At 49.3% G+C, this 25,679-nt stretch overlaps 1 protein-coding gene across 7 annotated transcripts; it reads right to left on the reverse strand.

The window, feature by feature from the left end:
• On the reverse strand, positions 1 to 25,655 carry LOC308489517 (uncharacterized protein C19orf47). 7 transcript variants are annotated; one of them, XM_081030765.1, is made up of 12 exons: positions 25,573 to 25,647; positions 23,763 to 23,860; positions 22,714 to 22,766; positions 21,033 to 21,084; positions 17,278 to 17,365; positions 17,056 to 17,170; positions 15,421 to 15,502; positions 10,894 to 11,031; positions 8,593 to 8,742; positions 7,066 to 7,136; positions 5,053 to 5,401; positions 4,088 to 4,389 (listed from the first exon to the last, which is right to left on the reverse strand). In XM_081030765.1, exons 4-12 carry the CDS (start codon positions 21,049 to 21,051, stop codon positions 4,292 to 4,294), a joined length of 1,110 nt encoding a protein of 369 aa, XP_080886891.1. In that variant the 5' UTR covers positions 21,052 to 21,084; positions 22,714 to 22,766; positions 23,763 to 23,860; positions 25,573 to 25,647; the 3' UTR covers positions 4,088 to 4,291. The 7 variants fall into 7 exon arrangements, with proteins under 7 accessions (XP_080886892.1, XP_080886889.1, XP_080886890.1 ...); XM_081030766.1 differs by lacking the exons at positions 5,053 to 5,401; positions 22,714 to 22,766 and adding an exon at positions 1 to 107 and having other exon boundaries at positions 4,080 to 4,389; positions 25,573 to 25,655; XM_081030764.1 differs by lacking the exon at positions 22,714 to 22,766 and having other exon boundaries at positions 4,080 to 4,389; positions 25,573 to 25,655.
• Positions 25,656 to 25,679: the final 24 nt, after the last annotated feature.

Below are 25,679 nucleotides of genomic sequence, written 5' to 3' on the forward strand. Positions count from 1 at the left end.
GATAAATCCAGATTGAGGGACATCCCATAATATACCTGACAAGTATTCTTCAAAACTGTCAAAGTCACCAAAATCAAGTCTGAGAAGCTGCCACAGCCAGGAGGAACCTAAGGAGACATGACAACTCCTTATTTGTCAACATATTTGACAACATAAACGTAATACGGTATCCCGGGACAGAAAAAGATGTTAAAACTAAGGAAATCTGAACAACTACGGACTTTAATGTATCCTTATTGGTTCATTAATTGTAACAAATGCTATCACACTAATGTAGACTCTTAATAGGGAAAACTGAATATAGGGTAGATGGGAACCCTGTACTAAGCACACTTCTCAATCTCTGTAAATCTAAAACTGTTCTAAAAAATAAACTGTTCCTGTTTGAAGTTTGCGAAGGCTTGGTTTGCAGTTCAAGCAGGTCAAATTCAGTGTATATAAATGTCAGCCCATCAAAGGCAGGGCTATAGGAGCAGCGTTCATCAAAGCCAGCTCAGATCCCAAAGGAGGGAAAAGAGGAGTCACTATCACTGTAGCCTAACTCCTGGCCCATCTCTCGGCACCGGGTTCAGGCACTGGAGGAAGTGGTGGTGGGGCTGGCCTGGGTCCTGGCTACTGCCACAGGCACTGCAAGTTCCCATCTTGCTTTGCATTCACTGGTGGAGCTATCAGTGGAGGTGACGTGTCCGGAGGTGACCTCATCCTAAGACCACATCCAAACAGAATCATCCACCGGGACTGGCTCACATCTGTCTCTGTGATTTAGCATGAGCCCTGGGCTCACTTCCCCTCCATTTCCACATCTGTTTATGCGATGAGAATAGGAAATCCCTGACTTTCCTGGGGATACCCTGACCCTGAGGATTCAACAAGTCCATCAACTCAGCAAAGCACGGATTTAGTACTTCCTGGCACAGAGGGGGTGGTTAATGTTAGCTCTTAGCAGCCCCTGACTCGCTTCCTCCAGCACTCTCCAATTAGACAAGTCCAACTGCTCTTAATTCCTTTGTGGAATGGGGTTATAAATGTGTAAATAAACCATCTGAAGAATGCCAATAGTCTTAGGGGAGAGCCTAATTCAGATTAGCTATTGACCCAATATTAGTATTTTAACTGATTATCATTGGAACTTTCCAAATTCACCCCTGAACAAGGTTATCCACTGTAGCATTGCTTGTAATAGAAGACACTGGAAGCAACTTGAATTCCCTACCAAAAGGACTAAACAAATTAAGCTATTAATATGTGTTGTATGTGTGTACTATGTTTTCTGCGTGTGCGCACATGAGGATACCAACACACACACATACACACACCTCTGTAAGGATTACTCAAGACACTGGTAACACTGGTGGCCTACGAGGAGGGAACTGGGGGACAAGGAGACTCAGGAAGAAACTTTTCACTACAGATCCTTTTGTATCTTTTGCATTTTGAAACGTGTATTACTTATGCTCAAAAATGTTTACGAGAACCAGATTAAAAGTAATGCACCTCTGCAGGTCACAGCTATTAGGGTTGATTTGGAGCAGTCACCAAATGAAATGGGTGGCATACTGGGGCTCGAATGGCTGCAGCGGAGGAGGAGTCCAGCTTAGTGGCAAGATGGGGCTTGACTCTCAAGGCGCTGAGGCACCCAGAGCTGCCAATGCTTCGGAGGGCAAGTTGATGGGGTGGGGAATATAGGTAACTCTAGAAAATCCAAAACCACCCCCCCCCCATTTCCAAATGGACCGTTTCAAATCTGCAATCAAGGTAGCACAGGGTAGGGGTTAAGGGGTCAGGGTCCCGGTCAGCTCCCTCACACCCACCTCAGTCCTGTCACTTGCCGCCTAGGGGAGTCTTCAGCAGTTTACTCCCCTTTGAGCCTCTGTAAAGAGCAATAGGGACGAGTCACACAGGTAAGCCCTTCAGCCTAAGTGCGCCATACCTGTGTTTATATCATTGTAGTTCCTATTGCACATCAAGAAATTACCCTGTGCTCTTAAATTTAGTAATTGAATGCTTCCAATTAACTCTAGCAGTTGCTAAAATTATCCATGGAGGGGAACCTGAAGAAATTATTAGAGTTAAAAAGCAGTAAGGAAAGTGCGTTTGCATTGAGCTCCTCCTTGTGGCTCAGACATGAAAGCACAGCCTCTGGAGTCTTCGTGACATTGTCATCATTTGCTGTCCTTCCTAGGTCCAACCCAAGGCTGTCCCGCCAGGGTCTAGCCGGGGCCCTCCCAGGACTGGGGTCTCTGGCTGCTCTCTCTACCACTGTTGCTCGTACTGAAACCTTCACACCCAGGCTCAGTGCTTGGGCCACTGCCTGACACAGGGGCCTCCCATTATGACATTATGGAAAAACTAAAAATAAATTATCAGTTTGGGAAGACGAAAGCAGTTCTGGAGAAGGATGGCAGTGGTGATTATATACAATATAAATGTGCTTAATGCCACTGAACAGTACACTTAAAACTGGTTAAAATGGTAAATTTTACATTATGTATATTTTACCACAATAAAAATAAAAATGAATGAGGTCTAATGTCATCTTCACCTACACTTAGCTCTCCTCCAAACCCCCCACCGCTCCTTGGTAATCTCATCAGACCTGCTCTATGAATGGAAAAAGAGCCCCAAACTCCCTCCTGTGTCCTCTCCTCTCTGCTCCTTTCTGGCTGGTAACGCCAGCCTTTGGCTTTGAACACAGCAGCACCCTGAGCACCCCCCCCCTCACGCTCCTGCCCTCCCCCCCAGCCTCAGCAGCCTGCTCACACCTCAGCCAACATGGGGAAAGCCCAGTGCCCTCCCCCTCCACACTCCCCCCCTCCCTGGCCTCCCAGGCTCCACAAACAGCACATTCCTTCCTCTAGAGCAGGGGTGTCCAAACTTTTTTCAACGTTTTTTACCAAGGGCCATATGCGGTAAAATACACAAACAGCCGGGCCACTTGCTCGAGGTAAAGTACGTACGTATTGCCTCACCTGGTTTATTTAAGTAAACTAAATATATTTTTGGAATTTGCTGCGGGCCAATTAACAATGGATTGCAGACCGCAGTTGGCCCATGGGCCGCAGTTTGGACACCCCCGTTCTAGATGCTCGTCTCCCGTCTAGGTGTGATCCATGCTTCCTATCCTCCCCTCACCCCAACTTCCAATCCATGGAACGTCCTGTAGCTCCACTGAACCCCAGGCCACCCACTTCTCCCCAGAGCCAACCCTCCTTTCTCACCTGGGCTTCTTACGTAGCTGCCTCCCTGCTCCACCCGTGCCCTCCCAACAATGTATCCCCCTCACAGGGCCACAGCCATCTTCAGAAAAGGCAACTCAGATCATTACTCGCCTTCCATTAAGCCCTCCCACACTCCTCAATGCTGAGGATGATGTCCAAATTCTTCAGCCTGGGTCACTTGCTTCTGGCCCACCCACCCCACATGTGCTGGAGGACAGGCCCCTCGCTGGCTGGTCAGCCACAAACTGGCCACCTCTGCGTTTCTTGTTGTACCTCAGGCCTTTGCCCAGCTGTTTCCTTTGCCTGAGAGCGCTCCTCCTGAAATTCACGTAGGCTTCTCATTCCCATTTCAGCCTACCTGCCACCTCCTCCGAGAGGCCTTCTTACCCCCAATATCTAAAGAAGCTCTGGTCACTTTTGCTCACTGCCTGCCCATCTCCCTGGCTAGAGCCATGTGGGCAGGGGCTTGTCTGCCTCGCTCACAGAGGGGTCCCCAGCTCCCAGAACAGGCCTGGCACAGAGTAGAGGCTGGGCAACAAGTAAGTGAAAAGCAAACCCACAGGAACCCACTGCCTCCAAATGGAGCCTGCAATTTGGAAAGCCGCCAACAGGGAGAGTGACAGAAACAGGTGACATCTGTGGAGGCGGAAGGCAGTAACACAAATGCAGCAATTTGCTGAGGGGCGGGGGAGGCCCCACTGAATGGTGACTGTGACTAGCACTCCCTTGGGCTCGGGACCTGGAGCAGAGACATGGCCCACGTGTGTGCAGGGAGCTTGACCTTCAGAGGCAGAGCCCAACCTTTCATCACCCCTCCCTCCCCACATTGTGCTTTGTGTGAAAAACAATCCTGTGACTCACCTTGAAGGAGGGGAGGGAAACAATTTGAAAGTCACAAAAATATATTAAAATAGCTGTTTTCTTCTCTCTCAGCACTGGCCTCCCTTCCCAGTGCCCCTGCCCGCCACCCGGAACGGCCTTTCAAATAAAAAGATGCCCAGGGCAGGAAGACGGAGGTGCCCCGTTGCAGCCCAGGGTCTGGGAAGGTCCCTGCAGCCTGGGAGCGAGGGCAGCTAAGTGTCTCTACAGGCTCGACGCCACTGTCGACGAGGCGGCCGCGGGGAGGCCGGTGGTGCAGGAGGGTCAGGCAGGATGCAGCGGACCATCGGGCCTTGCCACAGGGACAGAAAACAGAAGAGAAATGAACAGAGTGATGAGAGGGAGAGGCAGAGAAGTTAAAGCAGTTGGGTGGGAGGGGATGCCAAGGAGCGAAGGGAGGGCAGTGGGCAAGGTCGGGGATAAGGGAGCCCCTCCAGGTGACAGCCACTCTTGGGGATCAGGAGGCCGAGGAGCTGGGGTACGAGGCAGCAGATGCTGCTAAGAGGGAGGAGGGGGATGTAGGAGAGGAGAAGGGCACTCGGCACTTGGGAGAGATAGAAAAGTGGGCTCTGCCAAGGCCACAGTCGGAGAGGACAGAACAGAGGACATGAGAGAAGTGAAAGTCCCAGAACGGCAAGGCCAGGCTACAATGGCCGTCTCAGACTCAGAAAAACGGGGAGAATCCCCGAAGCTCCGGCTGGGCCTGAATGCCTGAGGGAGAGCAGCAGTGCCATCCAGAGGGGTGGGCGTGCACTCGCTGAAGACTCTATGGAGCCAGGAGCCTGGAGACGGGCCTGTGCCCCGCCTGGGGGCTAGCATGTCCTGCGGCCCAGTCTTTTAAACACACTCACAGTGCCCGCATGGTCCATCTGGGCACCAAGGCCCTCGCTGGAGCTGCTCCCCCGGGGCCCCAGAGTCCTCTTAATGGTGACCTTGACGTCAGCCGAGGACTTACTCTTGGTGCTCGTAACCTGGCTGTCCTGGGCCTCAGGCACAAGGGCAGCCTTGCCCAGTCTCTGGATGATGCTGACTTTGGACAGAGACTCTGGCTTCCTCTCGAGCCCCGGACGGGAGGAAAGGGCCAGGCGCCGCAGCACCGGGGTGTCGGCTGTCGTCGCCGAGCTTGTGGCTTTGGCTTTGACAGTCAGCGCCGGCTGGGGACTGGCCTTGGCTGGGCCCCGGCCTAGCTTCTTCAGAACCCCGGCATACTGTAGGACAGAGCTGCTGCTGTCATTGTCGCTGTCCCAAGCCAGATCCTCGTCCATCTCTGGGGTGGCCCCCAGGCGGCTGAAGACTCCTGTAGGCTGTGAAGGTCAGAGACAGGACAAGTGAGTCATTTAGTCACTCAACATGTATTCATGGAGAGCTGCCTCATTGCCTGGCCTCATGGAGCTCACAGTTGGGAGAAACACCCATCGGTGACACCCTGGATAGTAGTGAGAGCCGCAACAGGAAGTCCAGGAAGCTGGGGGGAGCCCAGAGGAGGCTCCTGACCTTGATTGGAGTTCAGGCAAGGCTCCCTGGAGAAGGGACATCTGAGATGAGATCTGAGAATTAACCGGAAGTGGGTCTAACAAGGAGGGGAGGAGAAAGGGTGTGTCACGCAGAGAAAGACCATTGGCTAAGGTCTACAGGTGAATAGGAGAGAAAAGACAGATTTGGTCATTCACGCAGCAGATATTTTCTGAGTCCCAACTCTGGTACCTGGCCCTGTGTGGGTGGTGCCGGGGACACGGCGGGGACCAAGACAGGCCTGGCCCTGCCCTCAGGGGGCTCACAGTCCAGCGGGGAAGACAGGCCTGGCATCGGAAATAATTCTCTAAGTAATTCTCTAATTATGACAGTGCTCCGTTCTGTGCAGAGGGGAGTGCTGGAAAGCAGAGAACAGGGAGGCTTTCTGAGGCACACCGTGTAAGCCAGGCCCTCAGGGCAGAAATCAGCAGAGAAAAGAGCACGGGCTCAGTCTCCAAGGCAGGAATAAGTCATTGGAGGACTCACTATGTGCCAAGCTCTTGACGTGGCTGCATCTTGAAGCCACATGACCCTGAGTGTTATCATCATGCTCATGATAAGATTCTAGGAAGTAAGAAGAGACCAGAGCAGGTAAGGCCTAGTGGGTGAGGGACTGAGAGGTAGGAAACAGGCGGGGAGCTCCCCCATACTTAATCAGAGGTGAGGCTTAAAGGGTGCTTAACACGTACGAGACACCCCCAGCACCGGGCAGGAATATCACACTTAATCCTCACGACCACCCTATGAGACAGGTTTTCCACAGATGAGGAAACTGGGTACGAAGGGCTTATGTGACACGGGCAAGACCACGCAGCCAGGTGGTGGCAGAGCCAGATTCACGCTGGGCAGCGGGCCTGGCTGTGTGCTGCTCACCACATGCCATGCCTGGGGCCTGTGGGACTGCAGGCCAAGGCAAGAAGAGTGGGCTTCGGCCTGAGCATGGTGACAAGCCTCTGAAGGGCTTCCAGGGGGAGACAGGTGGCCCGTCCTGTGGGCGGCACACATTGCTGCTATTGGAGAGGGGCTGAAAGGGTTCACAGCAGCTGCACAGGGACCAGTTAGGAGACCATCGCCCTGTCCAGACCGGGAGATGTGACAGCAGGCGAGACAGATGACGCCATTGGACTGGTGACTGCCTGGAATGGGACAGTGGGGGGGGGGGGTCCCTGAGATGAGGCCCAGGAGAGGAGTCGCTTTGGGGGAAGAGGCTGAGGCCAGTTTGGGACATGGTGGTGGGAGGGGCACAAGGGGGCATCCAGGAGTCAGCCTGGCAATCAGAGGTTGGGACAGCAGACAGACAGGGAAGCCACCAGTGCAAAGAAGGGAACTGAGGCTGGAAAGGTGGACGAAATGGCCCCAGGTCATGCGAGGAGGGAGATGTGGAAAGTATCAGGAACAACACCCAGGGAAGACAAGAATGTGAAAGCTCCGAGTGGCTCCTCCATTTCCGACTCACTTTATTCCCCGTTGTCGTGTCTGCCTTGGTCTCGGCGCCGAGGCGGTCAAACACGGACGTCCTGGGGAGACCTGGAAGGAAAGAGAGACCATCAGCCAGCACCGACAGAGTAGCCTGTGTGGGCCCAGGCCTGGCTGAGCACAGTCAGATGAGGGAGGGGACTACATGGCCAGCCCAGACCGCAGGTGGCACTGGTACAAGCAGACATAGACTAGGCCCAGTTAGGTTTGGTATCTTCGCATTGGCTAACACTGACCTTAACACACACCTGTGGCTAGGGTCAAATGCGTGAACAACTGAAATCGACCACACGTTCCTTGCACCTTAGTACAAGTTCACAAAGTATGTGTGCAGAAGACTTCTTAATCCCTACTCACGCCTATCACTCTTTTTAAGGGGTCATGGGTTTCTGAGATAATTTGATGAATGATAATGAGTCCTCTCCCGAAATAACAACCTAAATAGCCCCCAACAGAATGCTTACTAAATTATGATCAATACTATGGAAATATACAAGAACCATTAACAAGAATGAAGTACAGTTGTCCCTTGGCATCTGAGGGGGATTGGTTCCAGGACCCCCCATGGATACCACAATGCACGATACTCAAAATCCCTTATAAGAAATGGTGGCGCATTTGCATGTAACCTGTGTTTGCATAGCAGCTACGGCAGGTTCGCTCACACGCCACCTCATTCACGTGGGTTCAGGTCAGCACAGGACTGGGCAGCATGGCAAATTCCAGTTTTATTTTGAAACTTCCTGGGATGTTTTTCCCCCCGGAATATTTCACTCCACAGTTGGCTGAAACCACAGATGCGAAACCCGCGGGTACAGAGGGCCAACTGCAGCTGTACATGCACTAATGTGAAAAGATCTCAGTAAGACAGTTATAGAACTACACCTACAGGACGACGCTGTATGTTTAAAAAAAAACAACGCCTACATATGTGCAGACATACGTGCTGATGCATGTAAGTGCAAGGATGCTGGTCTGGAAAGATTAACAACAGGCGTGGCATACGAGAGGGAGGGGAAAGTGGTTTTCCTGTACGTGTTTCCACATTATCTATATGTTTTTCCATGAGAACATACACAACATTCTAATATTCTACGGAGCACCATCTCTGCACTACCAGACCCAAACCCCAGCAATGGACTGAACCTCACCAGACCCCTCTGGCGCACACTGACAGCTGCCACGTTTCTGGGCACCTGCCCTCAGATGGGTACGACCGCACACTTTACAGGCAGGCCATCACTGAGTCCACACTCCTGCCCCCACAGGGAAGAGCACCAGCTGAGGGACTGAGGAGGCCTGCAGCACTAGCTGCAGGACAAGAGGGCAGAGATGGTGACCTGCCCCCCTCTTCTACGGCCACCGTCACGGTCTCCTCCATCCAAGGCGCCCTGGATCCCATTAGAGCCTGTTTCTCGCCCAATGCCAGTGGGATGTGGCCAACCTTGCACAATGCAGCCACAGGGAAACAGTGTCTGACCAAAGCATGCTCCCCTCAGGCCAGTACCTTTCGCCGCCTGCTGCTGCTCCAGGATCTTGCGGGTCCGCGGGGTGGTGCCCTTCGGCATATTGATGATGTATTTCCCCTCCATCTCGGCAGTGACCCGGCGTCGCTTGGTGGGAATAGCCAAGCTCTCCTCCTCCCGGCGGGCCAGGGCTGCAGGGGGAGGGGATGGGGATAAGCACCTTTTGGGATGGAATGTTCTCCTGGGATAGGGACTGGACACCCTGCAAAGGGCTCATGTGTGCCTTTTATCTCCATGCCTCCACATGACTGGAGTCCCTCCTCTTTCCAACACCCCCATCACCACTCACTCTGAACCACTGAGAAACTCAGAGGCCTGAACAAGATGGAATGCAAAAGGCACTCAGAACTCCCAGGCGGCGGAGGGCCTCCCAGGCTCTTTGAGGCTCAGTCTCTGCCCCAAGCAGGCTTACCTCCCAGCCCAACCAGACTTCCTGCAGACAATGGGTGGGTGGAAAAGTTCTAGAGTTCCATCTAGGTAGTAGTTTCACAGGTGTGTTCACTTTTCAAAAACTAATCAAGCTGTATACCGTGTTTCCCCCAAAATAAGACCTAGCTGGACAGTCAGCTCTAATGCATCTTTTGGAGCAAAAATTAATTAAGACCCGGTCTTATTTTACTATAAGACCGAATAATATAATAATAAATATAACATAACATAATATATAATACTGGGTATTATATAATATACTATGACACAGTATATGATATATGATATAATACAATAACAGGTCTTATATAAGACCGTGTCTTACATTAATTTTTGCTCCAAAAGATGCATTAGAGCTGATTGTCCAGCTAGGTCTTATTTTCGGGGAAACACAGTACTATTTGTGCCTAAGTAAAGTGTACCTCCATTTTTCTAAATGAGAATCCCCTCAAATGTGTCGAGGGATGAGTGCCAGTCTCCCAGGCTCACCACCTTTTCAATACTTTAGAAATTAATTGTAGCTTTCTTGCTCACGGCACACAAATCAAAAGACAAGAAAGAGGTGAGGCACTTCCAAACACACATGGCAAAACGGGAGCACACGCACTGGAGGTGGACAGGGTGCGATGGGGCTGGGTGTCAGATAATGAAGCCCCCTCACGGGGCTTTAGTTTCCACTTGTGCCAAGATCACTGTGATGGGGGATGGGCCGAAGAAAGGCAGGAGAGCACGGTGGGTAGAGAGAGGGCCTGGAAGCCCACAGACCCGAGTCCTGTCCCCAGCTCTCAAGCTGAGACCTGGAAAAGGAGCAGAGTCAACCATGGGAGTCTGTGGAGGAAGAATGCTCTGGAAGAAGGGAACATCAGGACAAAGGCCCCACAAAGGGCAGGAGCCTGGAGGGGACCCCAGCAGCGAGCAAAGGGGAGAGGCATATGAGATGAGTCCAGGAGGACTGGATTTTATTACTAGAACAACGGGAAGCCCTGGAGAGTTCTAGACAAAGGACTGAAAGAATCAGATTGAGAGTTCTGAAGGATCCCTCTGGCCGCTGTGAGAAAACGGTAGCTTCTTTACCTTTGACCCCTGGCATCAAGCACAGGGCCGGGCTCAGTGACCATCTATTAAAAAAGACTTAACCACCTATAGTCAACAACACTGCAGTGTACATTTAAAACTTTGTTAAGAAGGTAATCTTGCATTAAGCATTCTTACCATAATAAAATTAAAAAGACTGAACCAGGCCGGCCTGGCCCAGTGGCTAAGATGGGGAGTGCCGCGCTCCTAGTGCTGAGGTAGCTGGTTTGATTCCCACATGGGTCAGTGAGCTGCGCCCTCTACAGCTAAGATTGCGAACAACAACTCTCCTTGGAGCTGGGCTGCCGTGAGCAGCTGGAGGTTGGCGTGAATGGCTGGTGGGAGCTGCTGTGAGCAGCCGACCAACAAACGACTGCCTCAGCCGGGGGCAGCGCAAGGCTCCTAATACCAGCATGGGCCAGGGAGCTGTGTCCTACACAACTAGACTGAGAAACAACAGCTTGAACTGGGGGAGGGTTAAAAAAAAAAAAAAGACTGAACCAACCGCTGACTGAGAACCAGGGTACCCATATTTAAATGCACCATCTCATTTAATGCACGTCTATTTAAATGACCGTCCTCTGGGTAGGGCACCACCAGCCCCATTCTACAGACACAAAAAGTGAGGCCCACAGGTGCAGTGACTTGACCAAGTCCAAACACTATGGATACTGGTGGCCTTCAAAGCACTTGCAATGTCTGGAACATGACCCCCAAATACAGTCTGCCAACCCACATTCACCTCTAGCTCCTCCCACCACCTGCCCAAGGCCCCTCACCAGTGGCCTTGGCACTCTTGGCTGCCATCTTGTTGGACACGGTGATGGATATCTTGGAGGTGCTGGTGTCCGGCCGCCTGGGGGGAGTGCTAGGTGGAGAGTCGCGGTTTAGGCTGTTGGTGATCATTCGGGAGGCGGCTGCCGGGAGCAAAAGGGAGAGTCCAGTTGAGTGGGCCCTGGGAAGGAGGCCAGGATGGAGAAGGCCAGTCTTGGGACTGAATGAAGAAGGGGCAGCCAGAGTCACCGTGTGGCTGTACTGTCCTCATGCAGGGATGCTGGTGGTGGGGTGGTCCTGACTTCCAGGAACTAGCCCACCCTCCCCTGCTTTGGGGGTCTTTCCTGCCCTAGACCAGGCTGGTTCCTACCACACTTCACCCACCAGTTACCCACCCTGCAATGACCTCATCCCTCCACTTCAGCCAAGCTGGTCTCTGGCTCTTCCTTGCCCAGCAAGGGTGTGTGCTGTTCGCTCGGCCTGGCATGCAGTTCCCCACGAACCAACAGACTTGCTCCGCCTCTGCACTGAGAAGCTTCCTAACCACCCGATCAACCTTTACCCCTTACCCTACATTTTCTTTTTCTTCATAGCCCTTATTACTGCTTGACATTAAATTACACTTATTTATTTCCTGGTGGACTCTCCCGCAAGCATGCAAGCTCCATGAGGAGACACTGTCTGTTAACTGCTGTATCCCCACAACGCTTCTGGCATTCCACAAGTCCTCCATAAACACCCACCAAAAAGATGAATATTATCTAAACCAAAAATAAGATGAACACTGTTACCAAAGCTCCCAGCATCCCTACCAGACAGGCTTACTGCCAACCAACTTTATAGACAAGGGGACTGGGACTCAGGGAGGGGGTCACCCAATCAGGGCCCTGGGCAATGTGGGTCTGGCTCCAGATGGGCTGGGCCAAGAAAAGCAGTGACCTCCCTGTGGGGGTGGGGCCCATCTTCTGTGGAGAGAGGAGGGATGTCCCACGGTACGAGGCAGGAGCTACAGGGCACTGGCGGGAGGGCTAACCTCAGCATGGGAAGGAGACAGCCCTGTCTCAGGGCACAGCTGCTGCTAGCTTTAGGGAGCTTTTGGGGAAGCCCCGCAGTGAAGGAGGGGACAATCTTCATGCTGCCCCTGCTGGCTTGATAGTCCCAGTAACAACTCCCCACCATCAGTGGCTTTCCAATTTTGGTATTTTGTCCTACCCACCCCCAAAAAAGTCTCCTCTTTTCCTGCTACGTGCTGTCCTGAAGCCCTCTAAACTCCCCCATAATGACCCTCAACACTGTATTATAATGACATATTGCTAGGTTGGTTTTGTTGGGTTTTTTAATAACTACAGCACACAGGAAAATACATCGAGCCTACACAGACCACTTCACAAAAGGTCCCACAAACCTGGTACCCAGATCAGGAACCGGAGCATTCTTGCCACCTAGAAGTCCGGGAATCGGCCCTTCCCAATCAGACTTCATGACTGCCCCTCCCAGAAAGAAAGGGTCAGTGTTCAGCCCGCTCACTCCCCTGTTAATAATTTGGTGCATCCCTTTCCACCATTTTCCCAAGACATTTCTTCAGATGTTCAGAGGGGCGGCTTTATGAGGTCTGATTGCTAGAATCTGCACCAGGAGGCCCTCTGTTCCCAAAACGCTGCCGGGCCAAGGGCAGTGTGACCAGGATGTTCTGTAAAAGGTGAGTAGGTGACAGGCTCCTTGCAGTGGCCACAGAGGGAAAGGTCTTGCTTAAAAGGGATCAGGGATACTATGTTTTATCATGACAGGTAAACACCATTTGGGTGGAAGGAAAACAACTCTGTCTCTGCTCTATTGAATTTGAGTGGCAGGCAGGACGTCAGAATAAAAAGAACTGTTCTTTTCTTTTCCCCCAACATTGACACACACACGTTCGATATTATAAAGTGCCAGGAATGTTGTTTTGGAGCACTCTGTCCCCTTTTCCTTCTTTGCCTGTTTCCCCTTCTCTTCTGACTTGCCTATTTTCTCCACTAGTGTTTTTAATTTTTAAAATTTATCTTAAACTACTTAAGACACTCAGAATGGTACAAGTCCATTTATATTGGCTTGAAAGACTGGGAAAACTAACCTATGCTGTTAGAAATCAGGGTAGTGGGGACCCCTGAGAGGGTGGTGACGCTGGTCATGTTTCTGTTTCTGGATTTGAATGCTGCTATCTACAGGGGTGTCCCATTTGTGAAAAGTCATTCTGTTGTACCTGTATGATCTGAAGGTACTTTTCTGTACGTAAGTTGTGGGACCCCAATTTGTTCAGCTTCCCTTCATCCATGCCTTTGGGTATGACCTGCCCATACTGACTCTGAGCTGAGCCATGTGATTGGCTTTGGCCAATGGGACAAGAGCAAATGTTATACAAGCAGAAGCTTAAGAAATGATTTGTGAAATGGGGCCTGCGTCCTCTTATGCCGCTTTTGGGAACCCTGCAACCACGTAGGCTAGCCTGCTGGGAAATGAGAGACATATGGCCAAGTCACCCCTGCTGTCCCGGATGGTATCAAGCCAACCATCAGACACGTGAGTGAGTGAGGTCATCCCAGATCACCCGGCCTCCACGGAGCTGTCAGGTGACCACTGTGATCAGCTGAGCTGGCCCAGAGCATAATTGACCAGCCAAGTCATAAACCATGAGAAGTGAAAGTCTGTGTTTTAAACCAGTTTGGGGGTGGCTTGGTAAGCAGCAAAGGCTAACTAATATGCATGTTAAATTTTTTAAGTTTATTTTTTTAAAGGTATCATATTGCTGAAAAAACAAAAGTATAAAAACAGCTCATTCTTACCATTCACAGATTCTATATTTGCCAATTTGCCTATTCCCTAAAATTTATTTGTAACCCCAAAATCAATACTTGTAGTGCTTCTGCAGTCATTCACAGACACGCGCAGAATGGTGAAAAACTTGAGTCTCCAAACACACACGCTCCCAACTGAAGTCAAAAAAGGTAACATTCTACTTTCTCATTTTAGCTTTCATACAATAAACAAGTGTCCTTCTCCTGGTCTATTTAGTGGCACATTTTTCACATTTTGTTCTTTTTGTTAGTGGCTTTGCTATTTAAAACGGCCTGTAAACATAGTGCTAAAGTGTTGTCTAGTGCGGCTAAGTGTAAAAAGGCAGTGATGTATGTGCCTTATGGAAAAAAATACATGTGTTAGATTAGCTTCATTCAGGAATGAATTACAGTGTGACTGGCCATAAGTTCAATGTTAATGAACCAACAAATATATTAAATAAGGTGTCTTTAAACACTAACACACATATGAGGTGTGATAAAAAAATACAGTGAATGTTTAAATTAAAAAAATATGTATTACAGTAAGACCCATTGCCATTAACCCCCCTCAAAATGCTCCTCTTCACTTTGAACACACTTATCCCATTGTCCTGGCCACTTTCTGAAAGAGTTCTGGAAGTCCTCCTTCGTGGCTGTCGCGAAGTCCTGAATCAATTCACGACGTTTACCTTTCATGTTCATTTTGACTTTGATAAAGAGCCAGAAGAAGTCACATGGTGCCAGATCCGGTGAATAAGGTGGATGAAGGCACACCAGATTGTTTTTATCTGACAGAAATTACTGTACCAGCAGCAATGTGTGACACGGAGCCTTGGTGATCACAAAACACAGTGAATGCTGCTGCTAAGTGCCATTCAATGGAAAGGTAGGGATCTTCAATACAGGAAGCGATGTGTCAAACCTTAGTGACAGTGTGTGACAAGTTTCAACTTGTTCGGTGCAGTCAGTTGGGTGCGAGCCAAGGTTGAGAGAAGGTGTGTTTGAAAGTGTGTTGTAAATCATCCTCCATCATGACAATGTTCTGTGTCACACCTCACTCGTGGTACGGTAATTTCTGTCAAATAAAAACATTATGGGGGAAAAAAACAAAATCATTATGGTGTGTCCTCATCAACCTTATTCACTGGATCTGGCACCGTGCGACTTCTGGCTCTTCCCCAAAGTCAAAATGACCATGAAAGGTAAACGTTTTGAATCGGTTCAGAACATCGAGGCAGCCACGACAGTGCTATAAAGACACTCACAGAAGACGATTTCCAGAACTGCTTCACAAAGTGGCAAAAACGATGGGATAAATGTGTTCCGAAGCGAGGGGGGGCATTCTGAGGGGGATTAATGGCAATATGTTTTTTACTGTATGAATTTTTTTTTCGTTTAAACATTCAGTGTATTGTTTGATCACACCTCGTAAAAGCACGTTCTGTATTGATCAGCTGACGAAAATGTGACCAAAGGCTCACAGGAACCTACCGACCCCGGTATTTCCCCAGGCGCAAGGGTTCAGTATCCACTAACTGAGCATTCGCAGTGACTTTATACAACAGAACTACCACCAGTCCGTCACCCAGTGTATTTTTCCCTAAGAGAAGAGGACCTCTGAGGGCTTTGCTGCCACCTCTACAGACTCCAGGTGTCCCCTTCACTGCAGGACGAGTGTGAGAATGAAGGAACGGGGAGACCTGACCAGATGGGACTCACCGCTAGAGGTACCTCGGCGAACGTCGCCTGGGAGGGGGCTGGGGCTGCAGGGCACCGACTCAGTGGCAGCTTTGCACATGTCCTGTAAAAAAAATAGGTGTCTGGGGTTACCACGGAGACAGGGGTATGAGCTGAGGGAGTAGGGGACCCAGAAACCAAAGCAAAACTAAGCGTATCAGAGCCACTAGGGAAAATATTTCAAAACATTTCACTGCTAACCATGAGAAAGCATTAGACAAACCCAAACTGAAGGACCTTCTACAAAACACCTGACTGGTACTCTTCAAAACTGTCAAGGTCATGTCTAATCACTATGTTGTACACCTGACACTATTAATAATATAATATTGTATGTCAACCGTAATTGAAAAATAAATTTAAAAAATATAAACCTGAACTAAATATAGTAGCAAAATATTAAGACTTTAATAAAGCTTATTAGCTGTAACTTGAAAAAAAACCTGCCAAGGTCATTAAAAACCTGGAAGACTATGAAACTGTCACAAACCAAGAGACTACGGAGACATAAGTCAGTGCAGTGGGGCATCCTGGAACAGAAAAAGGACATCAGTGGAAAAACGGCTGAAATCCAAATAGTCTGTAGTTTAGTTAATGATAGCATACTAATGTTTTCTACGTTTTGACAAACGTACCATGGCTGTGTAAGATGTTCACATTATAGGAAGCTGAGAGAAGGACACAGAAAGACTTTCTGTGCTGTTGTTGGAATTTTTCTAGAAATCGAAAATCATTCCCAAATTTAAAAGTTTAAAGAAAAAAACAGTTTTGTTCAGTGATCATCTCTGTTATAACTCAGATCATGTCCCTGGCTTGAGAAAGCCCTCACTGTGGGGTCTTGTCCTAGATGATGGACATATGAAGGCCGTCTCTGAAATGGAGGAAGCTACCAGAAGTGACGAGAATAACACCAGCAGCCACCATGTGGTAAAGTGGAGTGTTTGAGAATGCTATTCCGGAACAAGTTTCCTTCTCGGTCAAGTGGAGGGAAGAGTAAATGAGTTCATATGTATAAAGGTTGGAAACACGGCCTGGCAGGCCATGGCAAGCACCTGGTTAAGTGTCAGCTGTTATAACTTCACAAGCACTTACTCCAGGCCTGGCACTCAGTCCCACATACACTATCTGTACATGCCCACAGCTACCCTATGCAGCGAGGGTGTGTGAAAAGCCTGTTTCAGAGACTCAGGGAGGTAAAATCACTAGTCTGAGGTCACTGTAAGCTGGGGGAACAATCATGGACAACCATGTTGCTGGCCAAGTCTCCAACTGGATCCCACATAGAAGGTCCTGTCCTTCTAGTGATAATTATCACTAGTAAGATGAAAAGTAGTAACAATAATAATTACAGACAACCTTTACTGAAGCCCTACTGTTTACACTGTGCTAGGGCTTTATGTAACTTAACACTACTCTACAAAATGGGGTTTTCTATGTGCATTCTACAGATGGAAAAAGTAAGGCCCAGAGAGGTTAGGCAATGTGCCCAAAGTCACACAGCAAACGGTGGAAACAGCCTTGGAACTCAGGTTTGCTTCCAAGCCTCCTGTTGGCTCTGCCACTGTCCCTCTACCCCGCCCTAAACCCAGGGACAGAGGGGTGGAGCAGAGCACTCACCTGGCGGTGCACCACCTTGGCATGCTTGAGAATGGCGATGATGTCACCCACCACAGTCACGCCCAGCTCATTCATGATTTCCTTGTTGAGATCCAGCAGCATACTTTTCTGGATCCTACACGGGAGGGTCAGCAGTGAGCCAGGCTGGGTGGGCCAGCCAGCTCCCTATCTCCCCCAACTTCTCTCCTCCCCAAGTTCGGCTCTGTCCCCTCGCATCCTTACCTATTATCCACAAACATCACGGCGTAATTGACAGCAGGTCCCGGAGGAATGCCGGCTTCCTTAAAGAACTGGATCCACTCGGAAGTGGCTGGGGGCGGGGATTGTCGACAGGGCTCATTATTCACATTATTCTCTTTAGAGAACAGCCGCAGCAAAACCACAATAGCAGCGGCTCCCACAAATTAAATGCTTATCAAATGCCAGGCCCTGGGCTGAGTGCTTCACACGTACCATGGAACTAAGCCCTCCTGACAACACTGTGGGTGGGTTAAGTAGCATTGACTCCCCCACTTTGTCAATGGGGAAACTGAGGCAGGGAGAGGATGGGCAGCTCAGCTCCAGCCATTGCTAACAAGCAGCAGAGTTCCCCAGCCTATATGCTCCCGCACGGCCCTTCTCCTTACAGCTCTGCCCTGCCCTGGAGCGTGACCCATAGCGATCACCCCCCACACTTGGCCAATGACTGATCTGGGGGACCCAGGATTCTGGGTTTTCTGCCCCAGTCCCCATCAGAAGACCCAGCCCCAGAGTGTGATAGGATCCACAGGTGGATGGAAAGAAGGGTCACAGAGATGGCCCGTGGGTGTCAGCAAGCCCCTGCCTCGCCACAGGAGCAGCCCTCCCTCACAGTGAGGTATGGAGATAAAAGCATAAGCTTCAAATCCTGGCTCTGCCATTTCCTGGCTGAGGGACTCTGAGCAAGTTAACGCTCGCTACTTCAGTTTCCTCATCTGTAAATTTGGGGTAATGTATTCAGCAAGTACTTCCTAAGCACTTGGAACAGGCCAGGTCCTGTCCTAGGGCACTGGGGATACCACAGGGCACAAGACAAAGTCCCTTCCCTCCTGGAGCTGACATTCTAGAGATAACAGCGCCAACATCCTCGGGTCACTGTGCATAAAGGACTTTAAAATGACGCCGGGCCCCGAGGACGTCCTCAAGCCATTGCACTCATTATTATCATCATTTTGCCACCACTCCACATGGAGCCAAGGCCAAGACCAGGCAAACCCCACCCACGTAGCTTTAGTGTTTTCAAACTTCTTACTTGTCCTCTTGGGTGTGACCTTCAAACTGACCCTGACCTGTCAGGCCAGGTGTCACCGTTTCTCCGAAAATAAGACCTAGCCAGACAATTAGCTCTAATGCATCTTTTGGAGCAAAAATTAATATAAGACCCAGTCTTATATATTACATTACATTACGTTATATTAGATTACATTATATCATATTAGACCTGGTATTATAGTAAAATTAATTTTTGCTCCAAAAGACACATTAGAGCTGATTGTCCGGCTAGGTCTTGTTTTCAGGGAAACACAGTAGATAAGATCACTAATTTCAAGTAGAACTCTTTTTCACATTTTAATCTCTCTGAAACTAGGATCTACCTCACAATTGATGGTGTGCCACACTTTAACTGGCAAGCTTTGTTTTTTTTTCTCATGGTACATAACGCCACATCCAACAATCCATGCTATTTTAGAATAGAAGAAATTTGGTATTACAATGCTAAATTGCTTGCTTATAAGACAACGGAGGCTCAGAGCAGGAAGAGACACGCTCTGGGCCAGCTGTTGCACAGGTGGCAGTGCAGGGCTCGGGCGCAGGCCGAGGGGCCACACCTCTTCCAAGGAGGCCTCTGCCCACCTGGCCACAGGCCCATCTCCCCAGATTGAGGCAGGTAAGCTCATGCCATCAGGACTTCCACACCAGCCCAGAGGAAAGGGGGGCTTCTTCTACTTTATACAGGCACTAGCCACTTGCTATAAGCCATGGAGCCCTGGCTTCCATCAGCCAAAAGTGGGTACCTTTATCTAAGTACCAAAAAGCACCACATAATGATTCCATTTATATGAAATGTCCAGAACAGGTAAGTCTACAGAGACCTATAGAGACAGAAAGTAGATTAGTGGTTGCCAGGGGCTGGGGCGAAAAGAATGACTGCTAATCAGTATGGATTTTTGGGGGGAAGATGAAAAATGTTTTGAAATGGATTGTGATCATGGTTACACAACTCTGTAAATACAGAATATAGAAACCATTGAACTGTACATTTTAAACAGGTGATTGTCTGAAATGTGTCTCAAGTAAGCTATTAAGGGGGAAAAGAGTGCCATGTGGGTTGTGAGTAGCTAGCTACCTGAAGCAAAGTCAAGGAACTGCCGAAGTCCCCACATCCGGGCCACACCATCATTTCATACATTGCACATCCTCGAATAACGTTGTTTCCTTACAATATTGATGAGATGCCGTAGGAACTTAACTCTTGTTTCTATCAACTAGCCTATGGTAAAACTGGTTTCATTACATACCATTTTGCTTAAAGTCACAGAACCTACGCAGGAAGTTAAGTGAGGACTTACCGTACTACTAAGAAGGAAAATGTACTATCCATCAAACGACCATAAGCCACCAGCTGTAAGATATACCCCCATTTCAGAAATAAGATGGGCAACAATATGAGTCTTGGAATCAACGGGCTTGCTGAACACACTGAGAGACAAGCAGTAGAATATTCACAGCTGCTGGTCTGTAGTGGTCCCCACCCAGAAACACTGCAGTATCTACCGACAGCAGCATCGATAAACAAATGGTGGTCATTCAAGTGGTGAAATACTACACAGCAATGAAAAGCAAAGAACCGCAGCTACTCACAGCAACACAAATGACTCTCTGATATTACATTCAGCAAAAGAAGCCAGACACAAAAGCACACACAGCATGATTTTGTGCATATAAGTTCAAGATTAAAGCCTACGGAATAGGAATGTTTTCATTGGTGGTACAACTACAGAGAAAGGTAAGGAGAGATTTATCACAAAGATAAGATAGTGGTTTATTCCATCTGGAGAAGGGAAGGGGTTGTGATTGGGGTAGGACCCTCTGGGGGGCTGGCAATATTTTATTTCTTGACCTGGATGGTTAGAGGGGGTTTGTTTTTTAAAGTCTTTCCATTGAACTATAAAATGCACACAAAAAGGGGCACATAAATGGATAGATTTTCACAAACCAACACACTCATGGAACCAGCACCTAGATAAAGAAAAAAAACATTTCCAAATCTCAGAAGCCCCCCCTCATATTCCCTATGTAATCACTTCTCCCTGCCTCAAAAGGGCAACCACCACCTTCTAACAGCATGGATTGGTTTTGCCTGTTTCTGTGCTTTATATAAATGGAATCATAAAAGATGCACTCAGATATTTGCTTTTTAATCGGTCTTATGACCAAATGTTCTATGTACTCTTCTATATATACAACAAATGCCCCAAATTTTTAAAGCTACCAGCTAAACTCTGTGCTTTGACAATCCCAAAATACAGAACTTAAAGAGAATATGGTGATAAGGCTCATGAGAATAAAAATATAGCTAACACGTGTTGAGAACTATGACGAAGATTTTACATGCAATAACCTCCTTCATCCTTACAACATCCCAGGATGTAGGGAGTATTAGTATCTCCATTTTACAGGTAAGAAAACTGAGGCTCTGAGAGGCCATGTGGCAAATCTGCTTGACTTCATAACCCAAGTTCTTTGCAGCTAGACTAGGGTGCCAGGAGGCCAAGATACAGCGAGGAGGCAGGTAGGCTTTGAGCAGGCCCCGGACCCGCCTCCGCCTCCATGTCCCTGAGTACAGCTGTTCCTGCCTGTGACCTGGCTCTCCCTCCCCCAGCCCGTCTCCCCCAACCAAGGTCATAGCTCAAAAAGGGCAGTGGGGGAGGGGGCCCCGGAGAAAAGACCACACTCACCCATAGTCACTGAGACCATTGTCGCCCTGGCCCTGATGCTGCTCCCTGGAGCCTGGAAAGAAGAACAAGGGGAGAGGGCCCCTGAGTCACTGCCGGCAGTGAGTGTACGTCCCTCTCTCACTGCCTGTCTGCCTGCCAGAGGAGAGTTCCTGGCCTGGGGGCTCAGAGCCCAGGAATAGACTGGAGCAGCTGGCAGAAAGTCAGCCTGGAACAGAGCTGTCACAACTATCACTTCTGCCTGGGACAAGGCCCAGGGACAACAAATGTCCATAGCTCCATTCTCATACACCTCAAAAGCGTCTTGCTTGAATAAGAGAAGGACAGAAAAAAGACCCCTTGCCCAAGACTTTAACCATAAACACCCATTCATTCATCCATTCAAAAACTGTTTACTAAGCACTTTCTATGTATCGGGACAGAGCCCCAGAGAGCAGTTTGCAGGCTCTCGGCCTCACGTGGAAAGGTGCTGGCTCGGGTAGTAGATGGCCGTCAGCTGTGACTAGTTGGCCATCAGCTGTTACTGGTTAGCCATTAGCCACCGATATAACTGCCATGGCTAAGCTAGCAGGGGGCGGAGTGTGGATTGTGGATCGTGTGGCTTCTGCCTCCTGTGTCTCCAACCCAGCCACCAATGAGACCACAGTGGTATGAACTATGGCTCCGTGGGTGTTCCTTTTTGGCCTCACCATATCCTGCGTTCTTATGTGGGGAGTGGGACCAGAGACTCCGCATGGCACCAGGCACGACATTATGTGTGTGGCACTGTTCTACGAGTTAGGGATACTGCGGTGAACAGAAACATGGAGTTTGGCATGCAGATGAGGCCAGGGGGAGAGGGAGATAGAGAGTAAACAAGTAGGACAGTTAACGATATAGTCTGTCAGAAAGCCTTAGTGTCATGGAGAAAACAGGGAAGGCCTGGGAAGGAAGGAGGTGCAATTCTGAATCGGGTGATCAGGAAAGACCTCTCTACAGTGACATTTAGAGATCTGGAAAAGGAGGAGGAGAAGGAGTGAGCCTTGTGGTTTTACAGAGGAAGAGTGTTCCAGAAGGTACAGCAAGTCCAGTGCCCCGAGCCAGGAGCCCATCTGGCATGTTTGAGGGACAGTGAGGAGCTAGTGTGGCTGTAGTGGAGTGAGCGAGAAGAGGGAGAGGAGGCGAGGGCAGAGAGGTGGGGCCCCAAGTCAGGAGGGGCCTCAGAGAAGATGGAAAATCAATTTTCACTTAGATAAGATTAGTAGGTGCTAGAAAGGTGTTGAAGACCTATTAGCACCAACAGAGACTTTCTCCAGGACATTAATAGCAGCACTGAAAGGCAACTAAAGGAAGTAACTTTCTCTCCTGATGATTCAATGCTATCTGACTCCAGGACCACCTGTCCCACATGACCCTGGCCCAAACTTCCCACTTAGCCTTCCCCCTTTTCTCTGACCCTGCCGTCTCCTCTGCCCTCTTCCTTCATTCTGCTCCCTGCGACCCGCCCCAACTCCCAATTCTGATCCTTCGCCCTCATCCCCCCTCTGCCTCCTTCACGGGGTGGAGAAGGCCCTCTATCCAGCATACACAATCTGTTCCTCCCCGACCCTCCCCCACCCCCATTTTGATGGTATAACAGAGACCGTACAAAAGTAAGGACTCTGGAACTAGACAGCAGGGTTCAAATTTGGCTTTATCAACTTACTAGCTGGGTGGCCTTGGCAAGTTACTGCACCAAACAGACTTCGGTGTCCCCATCTGTAAAGTGGGAGGGTACAAACCTTACTTACCTTAGAGAAGTGCTGTGAGAGCTAGATGAGTTTCTCTTTACAAAGCACCTGAGACAGTGTCTGGTACACATCAAGTACTCTACAAGTGTGGGTGAGTCTCATCTCCCCGGCCTCCTACCTCAGCCTTCCCTCTAACACCCAGGGGCTTTGCCGGCCTCCTAGTTTTCACAAGGAATGTCACCTCTGTCTGCAATGCTCATCTCCTCCCGGCAAGCCCTCCTTCACTCTGCTTAGCTGCCACCTGCTTTGTGAAGCTTTCCCTAAGACCCCACACGTGAGGCTCTCTCCTCTGCCCCTGGCTAGGATTCATCCTGCCCTTCACTGGCTTCCGCTGCATCTCTTATTGATGAACATGACCACAGACATCATTCCGCCCTGTATTTGTCTCCCTAGGACCCACTTTCCCTCCTGGATCTTACTGCTGGACAAAGAAAACATAACTGGCTTCACTCAAAGAGCAGGGCATGGAGAGGCTTCAGTAAGTCAGGTATCACACGTGTTAGGCACTGACTGTGCACCAGGACCAAAGCCAGGCATCATGCTGATGTCTCACAACCACCTCACGAGTGAGGACTATTATTAGCCATATTTTAATTGATGAAAAAACCAACGCATTGAGGTGCAGTCATTTGCCAAATGCCACATCTAGCAAGTGACTTTATCAGGATTCAGAAACAATTTCTCCCTGATTCCCGTGCCTGAGCAGCAGCTCCTATTGAATATCCACATGCCAGGCACTGAGTATATACACATCTCTGTGACTGCTCACAACCACAGGGGAAGAAAGTAAAAGGGATCCCCATGTCACAGATGAGAGTGGCAGGTCCAAGGTCACACAGCAAGTAAATACAGGGCCAGAACTTGAACTCAAGTCAGTACCATGGCTATGGTTAATGATGGTTTGAGGAATTACTACGAGCCAGGAACTATGGTCGGTCTTTGCAAGGTTTCAGTTAATGCTTACCAGAGCTTTAAGTACTGGTATTCTCCTACAGCTGCAGAATTTCCTGCTGGACTCTGTTTCCTTTCTCCACCATTAAAAGCCCATCTCGAGCGCTGACTCTGAACAGTGAAAATTATAACATTAATAATAATGGAGAAATGACCACTCCCAAAACTCAAATAATTACAACATACTAGATGCTTTTAGAAGGCTTGCATCCAAATCCCAATTTTACCACTTCTAACCCTGACTCTGGGACAAGTGGCTCAATCTTTCTGGGTTTCACTTCCCTCAATTATAAAATAAGAATGACAGGAATATCAGGGCGGCCAGATGACTCAGTTAGAGCGCGAGCTCTGAACAACAGGGTTGTCAGTTCGATTCCCACATGGGCCAGTGAGCTGCGCCCTCCACAACTAGATTGAAGACGGTGAGCTGCCGCTGAGCTGCCGCAGGGGCGGCCGGATGGCTCAGTTGGTTAGAGAGCGAGCTCTTAACAAGGTTGCCAGTTCAACTCCCACATGGGATGGTGGGCTGCGCCTCCTGCAACTAAGATTGAAAACAGTGACTGGACTTGGAGATGAGCTGCGCCCTCCACAACTAGATTGAAGGACAACTACTTGGAGCTGATGGACCCTGGAGAAACACACTTTACCCCAATATTTCCCAATTAAAAAAAGGATAGGAATATCTAAAAGTGGTTAGAGGGATTGAGTTCATAAATGCCAAGCCCTAAAACAATGCTCACAGGTGATAAATGTTATGTATGTGTGCATTAAATAAAATAAATTCAGGAAGCTAGGGAAAACGTAGGACAGTCACTGGCCTGTGTAAGTCATATGCAAAGTGTGAGCTGGTAACAGAGTATAAAATAACTTGACGGGGTTCCTGGGATCTGACAATATGCAGTTACATAGTACAAGTTATTCCCTTTCAAATCTCTTTCAGTTTCTAGCTACAATTTAATAGACTGTTCTTCCACTCTATTTCAGGCTAAGTGTTCCTTCTCATGGCTAGCCAGGCCAGTTTTCATCAGGAGAGCAAACACAATTTTTCCTTCTCAAATTAGCTGACTGGGGGAAGATGCATCAGTGGTTTTAAAGAAAAAGTCTAACAGTATGGGATTTGGAAAAATTGGCCAAATAGTAAGTGGCAGGATGTCAATTTCCCTGGCACCAGTTTCCAAGTTTTTCCTATTACTGTCTTTGAGCTTCCTCCCTCTCTCTACCTCCTTGGAAGTCCCAGCTACACCAATGACTCTCATAATCATTATGACAGTCCCAATCTACGGAGCTCCTACTCAATGCTGTACCAGGCCCCGTGCTACCAGCTATACACCTACATTTCATCAGCATCCTCAAAACGACGCTATGATACTGGAACTATTAGCCCTCGTTGTATAGAAAAGGAAAGTGTGGTTCGGAGAGGCGAAGGCACAGGCACGCTGCCGCAAAGTGGAACTGGGACTTGAACTACAATCTGTGGGCTTCCAAGTCCAACAATCTTTCATGCTCCCACACCCAAATCATCCACGCCAAGCGCAAACATCATCATCAATACTAACAATAATAGTACAAGAACGAGTGAGCGCTGTGCCAGGCGCTGAGCGAGGGGCACCGACATGCACAAGCTGACTTCTCACTCCAACCCACAAGGAGAAAGCTGTAGTCGGATCTGTCCCCCATTCTACAGAGCAGGAAAACTGAGGTTCAGAGAAAGAAGCCGCTTGTTCGGGGCCGCACAGCTGCGCCAGGACTGATTCCGGAGACCTGGACGCCATCCATCCCCACCGTTTCCGGCCCAGTACCACCTACCCTGGCCCGCGCCTCACCTGCCCCTCGGAGCCCGCGCCCACTGGTGCCGCCCGCCCTCCCGGCCCGCGGCGCCAACAATCAGACGCTCCTCCCTCGGCCCGGAGGCCCGCCCCGGAAGCACCGC

This window comes from Rhinolophus hipposideros (assembly GCF_964194185.1).
Source record: "Rhinolophus hipposideros genome assembly, chromosome: 21".
Taxonomy (NCBI): domain Eukaryota; kingdom Metazoa; phylum Chordata; class Mammalia; order Chiroptera; family Rhinolophidae; genus Rhinolophus; species Rhinolophus hipposideros.

Bases quoted from the DNA above. Each gene is read 5' to 3' on its own strand.
- LOC308489517 (XM_081030763.1), bottom strand. From the start codon at position 21,402: ATGAATGGGTGTTTATGGTTAAAGTCTTGGGCAAGGGGTCTTTTTTCT. The intron at 15,503-17,055 runs GTGAGTGCTCTG...TTTTTTTTACAG, and splicing joins CCAAGGTGGTGCACCGCCAG to GACATGTGCAAAGCTGCCAC. The intron at 11,032-15,420 runs GTGAGTCCCATC...TGCTCCCGGCAG, and splicing joins TCGCCGAGGTACCTCTAGCG to CCGCCTCCCGAATGATCACC.